The sequence below is a fragment of the Oreochromis niloticus genome, linkage group LG5 (assembly GCF_001858045.2).
Source record: "Oreochromis niloticus isolate F11D_XX linkage group LG5, O_niloticus_UMD_NMBU, whole genome shotgun sequence".
NCBI classification, from domain to species: domain Eukaryota; kingdom Metazoa; phylum Chordata; class Actinopteri; order Cichliformes; family Cichlidae; genus Oreochromis; species Oreochromis niloticus.
The window spans coordinates 1,810,619-1,818,665 of NC_031970.2; the positions used below are offsets into that span (position 1 = coordinate 1,810,619).

The 8,047-nt window shown below is 43.6% G+C and overlaps 1 protein-coding gene across 1 annotated transcript; it reads left to right on the top strand.

Moving 5' to 3' along the window:
• The first annotated feature begins 963 nt into the window (after window positions 1–963).
• LOC100705371 (nuclear factor 7, ovary-like) lies at window positions 964–3,271 on the top strand. Its single transcript, XM_003457713.5, has 2 exons — window positions 964–1,117; window positions 1,200–3,271. Exons 1-2 carry the CDS (start codon window positions 1,096–1,098, stop codon window positions 2,603–2,605), a joined length of 1,428 nt encoding a protein of 475 aa, XP_003457761.1. The 5' UTR covers window positions 964–1,095; the 3' UTR covers window positions 2,606–3,271.
• The last annotated feature ends 4,776 nt before the right edge of the window (window positions 3,272–8,047 follow it).

Below are 8,047 nucleotides of genomic sequence, written 5' to 3' on the forward strand. Positions count from 1 at the left end.
TCTTCGTCATCATCAGCGCTGTCCAGCAATAACAGGGCAGGGATGCTGGGAATGTTCTGCACCCTCCCATGAGTTTCCCCAGAGCCCGAGGAGGGCACGACTGACGGCCTCATGGTCTGGCTCCTCTCAGCCTGTGTCTGCCCACCTGTGTCCTCCGGTGGCTCGTTCACATGGAAAGCAGCTGTGCTGTGTTGGCTGAGTGAAGGTCCAGTATCTCCTGCTGAGCTCCATCTTTTCTCCGTGGCCGCCCGTGTCGCCCATGTATCATGTGGGCCATCCCCCTGTCATTCTGCATTTCTATTGGCCACATGACTGTACATCACACCGCGGCATGAGTGAGTGCTCCCTGGCCGGTGTGCTTGTGCTGTGCCTCATGTTGCAGTGTAAACCTGTAGAAAAGGGTGGCCCTCAGACATTGGCTGTGCCCTCCAGGTGTGCTCGTCTTGTCTGACTGCATTTTAGTCTTTTTTTGTGTCTTTGTTTGTTTTTCTTGCCTCAGCTTTTGGGTTCAGACTCTTTTACATCCCAGTCTTTTTCATTTGTTTCTCTACTTTCAGAGTTTGGAAGCTTTTTCTTTGTTGTGACTTGTAAAATTCTGGGATGTGGAATATTATGATCTTAAACTTCCTCTTCTCATGTCTGTGGAAAAATGTAATCCCAGGTTGTTGGAAATGAGAAAAAAAACCTGTCTTAATAAAGGTGTGCATGGGGCAGCTTGTTGTCACCCATCAGTATCAGCTGTGCTTCTGTTATTGCATCACACGCTCGCATTCTCACTGCGGCGCTGAACAGTGGTTTGTTTTGCAGGCTCATAAATCTCTTCATGTCCAGACCTGCACCTGAACAGAAACTTGCTCTGCAGTTTTAGACCTGTTGGCAGTTTTGAAATCTCATTCTCTGGAATGACTCAACTGCAACTTACAGTTGAAGCAACAGCATTCGTAATCAAGCTCCACCCCTCACCTGAGACACACCAGGAACAAAGTTTTCTCTCACTCGCAGCGGAGACACACAAACGGTCAGCCTGAGCTTCGGACCAGCAGCTTCCTCTGAGCGAGTCCAGCTTCAGGACACAAACGACACTGCTGCTTCCGGATGCCGACGGTCCACACTGAAGGTTAGTTTGTCTGAAAACACGACTCACAGCAGAGGAGGGAGGGGAGCCAGGACTGACTGTACTGCCTGTCTGCTGCTTCCAGCTTCACCCGGAGACTCCATGGCTGCCAGATCAGATCTTTGCTGTCCAGTTTGTCTGGACATCTTCAAAGATCCGGTTCTTCTGCCGTGCAGCCACAGCTTCTGTAAGGACTGTCTGGACAGCTGGTGGAGAAAAAACCCAGCACACGACTGTCCAGTCTGTCAGAAACAATCTACAATGCACGATCCACCGTGTAACCTGGCTCTGAAGAACCTGTGTGAGACGTTCTTAGAGGAGAGAAATCAGATAACTCCAGAGGATCTCTGCAGTCTGCACTCTGAGAAACTCAGTCTCTTCTGTATGGACCATCAGGAGCTAGTGTGTGTGGTCTGCGGCACCTCGGAAAAGCACAGCGACCACACGTTCAAGCCCATCGATAAAGCTGCACAACAACACAAGAACGACCTTCAGGAAACTCTGGAAGCTTTAAAGCAGAAGTTAAAGGTCTGTGAAGAAGTCCAAATGAAGTTTGATCAAACAGCAGAACACATTAAGGCCCAGGCCCGACGCACAGAGAGGAAGATTAGGGAGCAGTTTAAGAAGCTTCACCAGTTTCTAGCAGAGGAAGAGGAGGCCAGGCTGACCGTGCTGTGGGAGGAAGAGGAGCAGAAGAGCTGGATGATGAAGGAGAAGATGGAGGCTGTGAGCAGAGAGATAGCAGCTCTTTCAGACACAGTCAGGGCCACAGAGGAGGAGCTGAGAGCTGAAGACGTCTCATTCCTGCACAACTACAAGGCTGCGGTGGAAAGAGCCCAGCGCTGCCCCCTGCTGGATGATCCACAGCTGCCCTCGGGAGCTCTGATAGACCAGGCCAAACACCTGGGCAACCTGACCTTCAGCATCTGGAACAACATGAAGTATATGGTCTCCTACACTCCTCTGATTCTGGACCCAAACACTGCCCATCCGGGACTGATCCTGTATGAAGGTCTGACCACCATGAGGGTAGGAGACCGGCAGCAGCTCCCCGATAATCCAGAGAGGTTTGATCATCTCTACTTTGCCCTGAGCTCCAAGGGCTTTAATTCAGGGAAGCACAGCTGGGATGTTGAGGTTGGAGATAATAGAGGGTGGTCACTGGGCGTGTTAGCAGAGTCTGACCAGAGGAAGGGAAACATACGGTCTGGACTGTGGGGACTGGGATACAGTCAAGGTCAGTACTATGCAGGCTCATCAGCAGATCCAGAAACTCCTCTCTCGGTGAACAAGAAATACAAGAGGATCAGACTGAATCTGGACTGGACCAAAGGAAAGCTGTCGTTCTCTGACGCTGACACTGGCAAACACATACACACCTTCACGCACACTTGCAGTGAAAAAGTGTTTCCATTCTTTGCCACTGTGATTAAATACCCCATTAAGCTGTTACCAGTAAAGTTCTCACTGTCAGTGAAGCAGAACAGTTAAACACAAACAGGAAGATCGTATCTAAAATGTTGGATCGCTGCATTATTGTGTCACTTCCTGTTCCTGATGCTAAGCACAGTGATGCTTTTCTGCAGGTTAAACTTGTTTAATTGCAAACCTTTGAGAACAACTTCTTTCGTAGCGTAATCTTCACATGCTTTATCTGAATCACCTGCAAATTATATCCATAGTATTCAATCATTGTCTCTTTAGGGATTTGCTAGCTTAGCGTAGCTGTGAGTTCAGATCTTAGCTGAGTGACTCGCAGCATGGTTTCTGCGTGTGTGTCAGAAGTTTATACTTGATAGCAAACAGTAATAGAAACAAAGTTAAATCAACTTTGTGCTGTCAATCTGAATTTCACTGAATCAAAACTGAAATCACAAACTGATGATCAACAGGTATTAAATGGTATTTACTCTGGCAACTTTAATATAATAGAATCAACATTGAAACAATGTGGACATCACTACTAAAGATCAACAGGATATCAGCGGTGTTTCATTTTATGGTAAACAGAACAAAGCACTTCAGAATATTGCACCTACTTATCTGATGTCATGATATTGACGTATTTTCCGCACTATAAGGTGCACTTAAAATCCTTTAATTTTCTCAAAAATCGACAGTGCGCCTTATGTATGAATTCTGGTTGTGCTTACTGACCTTGAACCAATTTTCTGTGGTACACGGCGCTCAAAAATCTGTCAAAAATGTTTCAGTATGACTTTGCTAAGCTATGAAGCCGCACCGCTTGATGGATTGTTGGAGCATTACGGCTACTGTAGTCAGGAGCCTCGCGGAGTCATCTGGGTCCTAAACTCAGTCTGCTTCAGGTCCCAAAGTCAAACGATCACTGCGGCATCACTGAGAGTTACAAACTGTCTAAATTCTTTCATCTTTAATAAAATGATCAGCGTTGCTGCTTTACCAGGTGTAACAATTAAGTTTAACATCCAGGCATCCATGAAAACAGGATTTATTAAATTTAACGGCGTTAGAAGTTAGCAGGAAGTTAGCTCGCTAGCTTCCAGCTAAACATGATATAGCATGTTCTGACTGAGAGATTTCTGAAACATTCAAATGTACAGCTCTGCTATCACTTCCAACATAAATGAAGACAGGAAACTAAACAGCAGTGACGTTTGTAGGGTTACTGAAGTTGGGCTAGCTGGTATATAATGATGTGCTACGTGATCGCTAGCTACACAGCTATGTTAGCATAACAAACACAGTGAAGCTGGAGGATGAACGCTAACTTTTTTGAAGTGGAGGAAGCAAGAAGAATGAGTTGAGTAAAGTTTGACTTATCTGACTGTTTTATTTTTTTTGCTTAATGGGCCTTATAATCCAGTGCGCCTTATGGTCCGAAAAATACGGTAGTACAAAGCTACAAAACTAGCTGGTCAACTGTAGATCAATGACTTTCAGTATGAAATGTACCACTCTGAGAGGGGTCCAAGTGCTAATAGCTTTAATTTACAATTCAGCTATGAATCTGTGTCTTTTCAACCTTGTTGGTGTCACCTGGTCAACTATAAATAGATCAATCAGTTATGAGAGGAAAGTGTTATTACTGTTAAACCATCAGGCTTCATCAGTCTGTTAATTTAACATCTATTTAGACTTTACAGTCTTGATCACAATTATAATACAGATGTAAAGTCAGCATTACTTTAATGTTGTCTTGCTATCTTGGAAATGTAGCCTGTGTGTAGCTTTGGAGGTCAGGCTTCACCTTCTGCAGCTACACCAAAGAGTAATGCACTCATTTTATGATAATTTCTTAATAACATGAATAAATTAATAAATATATTTACAATAATGGATTACACAGCAGTGGGGGATACATTTCATTACAGTAGATGTCTTTTTGAAAGTGCTTTAACCTGGTTTAAGTACAATAATTCACCCACTGTTATCTTCACAGTGCAGAGCAGCTACCTGAACACTGCTCCCACAGGTGTTCATTATCTTGTTAACAGCATTACATCTTGACTGCGTTTGACTGGATACTGTGGCTCCTCTGAAACAGAGAACCTCGAATCAGAAGTACTCGACTTTTTACCACAAACTTCATTCGTGGTACATAGCCAACTGTATATGTAGAAAAAGCCACAGACAGTAATTATTAAGCATATTATTGATAAGTTCAGTGAATTCTTTGTAAATGTTTTACCTGTCTTACCTGGAGAAAATGGAAAAAAAAAAAAAACCACTGAAGAAAAAGAAATGATGGATAATTTTAATAAATGTAAAAGCATGAGACCTGGATGACTGAGCGTGCCTCAAGACAAATGTGAAAGCAAAACATTATGAAGACGTAAATGTGGCATTTTAAAGCCGTGGCTTCCAGCTGGAATAGAAAAAAACCTCATATGAAACTGGTTCACAAATAAAATGTCTGTAGATAAATGTTTCCCTGTCAGAGTGAAAACATTGATTGACAAGTATAAACTATGTGGAATGAGACCAAGCCAGTGCACAACGTAAGAATTAAATTAAATACAGTGGAAAGATTTGGGATGAGGAGGTCGTACTGAATTGGGTTATAATCCATTTAAATAACAGGCAACAATTTGTGAAGATGAGAGAGTATAAATGTTTGGACGTTTGGCGTGGCGTCCCACAGGGTCACTGTCAAGGCTGAATTTTTATGTACGTCGAGGATTTTTGGAAAATGTCTGATTTGGTTGAATTTGGGTTTTGGTTTGTTTTTCAGCTGTTTTTGTTGTTGTTTACATTTTTGCTATTACTTAAATTAATTTGTGCTTTGGTATGAATTTGAACCGGAGCACATCAGAAATGGATAAAATTAAAATATGGTCTGATTTCAATTATTGTTAACTAGACAAAATTGAAAATCACCCATCAGTCGTCGGCTTTGGTCCAAAGCGAAGCGTGCGATGAATCAATAATCAGTTTTTATTCTTTACTGTTCTTTGGTGTTTATGTTCCTTTGTGGGGATGATGGGAAACATGTACACAACTTCTTTACAAACACTATATTTGAGCCAAAAAGGGAGTGAAAATCATACTTAATGTCAGATTTGTATGGGTGGTGTTTAGAGTTATTGGTGGTAACTGAAAACAAACATTCTGGGGTTTATTTTGTTCAGCCCTCCCTGAGCCGGGGTTTCTTGCGCCTCATTGTTCGGGTTTTTCTGTATTATTGATGATTTGCTTTGATGTTGCTGATTTTTCTGTATGTAAATTGTGTGTTGTTCCCGATGAGCTTTATGCTTGTGTAAAATAAAATAAAATAAAATAAAGAAAAATAAAGGTGTGAGTGAGAAAAACAGCAGGTCTCCTGTCTGCATTCCTCTGGTTCGCAGGTCTGTGAGCAGAATGAAAACATGACATCATGCTCTGCAGCGTATTGAGAGGATGGAGGCGGGAGCCCTCGTGGGTACGAGCGTAGAGCACCGAGGCTTCAAATGCATAATTAAAACTCTGAAAGGTTTCACTGCTGTCTTCCATTTCCTCACAATGACACGGCACACCTTAGCAAAGCGCTGCTGCTGAGCTCCATTCACGCTTTAAACGCTCATCTGGGAAGGTTTTAACAAGAGCCCGATCAGCGTGCATCACACGCTGCACCTCTGCATGCATGCTGCCTTGCTCAGGGGCAAGAAAAACGTTGTTTGATCTGTGCTTTTAGGAGTTTTGCTAAAAGAGCCTGGTAGTTAAACTGAAACCATTTGAACTGTCATTGCTGAAGGGAACCTGCAGATATAATAATGTGAGTGTGAGACTCATTTTCTTCTGCACTGAATAAATTATGATGATTAATTTGTTTCTCATGGAATGGCTCAAGGAAGTGCTGAAAGATGTCAGTGCTCACGTGATCAACACTTTCAGTGTGTCTTGACTTTGAAGCCTCTGATTCTGCATTACACACCAAACTGGTGAGCAAACATCAGGCGTGCAGCTGTGAGCCACATCTGGCCCAACGTTCGTGGAGTCGAGTGTTTGTGGACGGAAGTGGTCGTGAACGCAAAGGTGGAAAAATGCGGTTTCATTTTGCGTCTTTGTGTGATGTCAGCAGCAGCATGGCGTCTGCCACAGCGAGGAAGCGACTCAGAGGCAGATGGTGGCGGTCTCTGAAGCTCTGCGCTGAGCTGCTGCTCACAGATTAATGGGACGTCGCTGCACACCTGAAAACACACCTCTCCTCACTCATACATCCCTGTCAGTCTAAAAAAAGAAGTGAGGTGAAGGCGCATGTGAGGAGAAACTGTGCGAGTTACACACTGTGCCTCATATCAGCAGCACATCAACAGTGATTATTCAGGACAGCGTCTAAAACGATTTAACATCAACTTTCTCCACAACTGAAGCAAACAACACAAATCTAAACAAGGTTAGCTTTTATAGAACACACAAAGCTACTGATCTGCAACTCTGAACTAATCGATCAATGAATAATCAATTACAGAGAAAGTGTGTGTGTGCAGCATAATTAACATGAGTCAAGAGGAGTGAAACCCAGTAACCATCATAATGAACACAGTGACACTGAGATTCGTGCACACACAGGTTTGGCTCCTCTGTGCTCTGCTGGTCGGGTCTGAGCTAGCAAACCTTTGTCTTCTCTGCGAGCACAGTTAGCGCTCTGCTAAGTTACTCTGATACCATTAGCTGGAGTTGCTAACATAAACCCTCTGCTAACCAGGCTTTCGTGTTCCCTTCACTAAATTGTATTTATAAAGCGCCAAATGACAACAAGTAAAGTAAAGACGCGACAATAATAAAGAGAAAATGCCAACAATCAGAAGACAACTTATCAGCAAGCACTTAGTGACAGTGGGAAGGAAAAACTCCTTTTAACAGGAAGTAACCTCTGACAGACTTTTCGGGTTCTTGGGGGATGTTGCTAACTCCGGGTCCGATAACAGGCACCACACCCGCAGTAGATGTGCTCGGTGTGAGGTCTTGCAGCAAGCTATCAAATACGGCGCATTTCTCGGCTTTTAAAAAAACGCTATGCGTCGCCAGGTGTTTCATCAGATTCGAGGTGTTACCTCCTTTGACAGTATCACAGTATCAGCTTAAAGCACTTGTTGCAGGCTGCTGAGTTTGCATCTTTTGCTGTGAAGTACAGCCAGACTTTTGACCGCTTCGCCTTGGGCATTTTTAATCTGTAGCTCTGCTCTAAAAGAACGTACGTACCTGGCCCCGCCTACTATCTTTGGAAAGGTAAAATGATTGGCTAGAATCCAAAGTGTATGACATCTCAGGAAAAAAAAAGCACCGAAATGTGCGCTGCTTTTCGGTCTGGTTACTACCGTTTATGTCAGAACCGGTGCCATCATGGCACCGGATACCGGTATCCATCCCTACTCATGAGGCGGCTGTAATGGCGTTCACAAACATTATTATTTAGACAGTTTCCATTTGCACTGGCTCTAACCCGACTCTTTAGCGCCCGTGTGGAAGAAA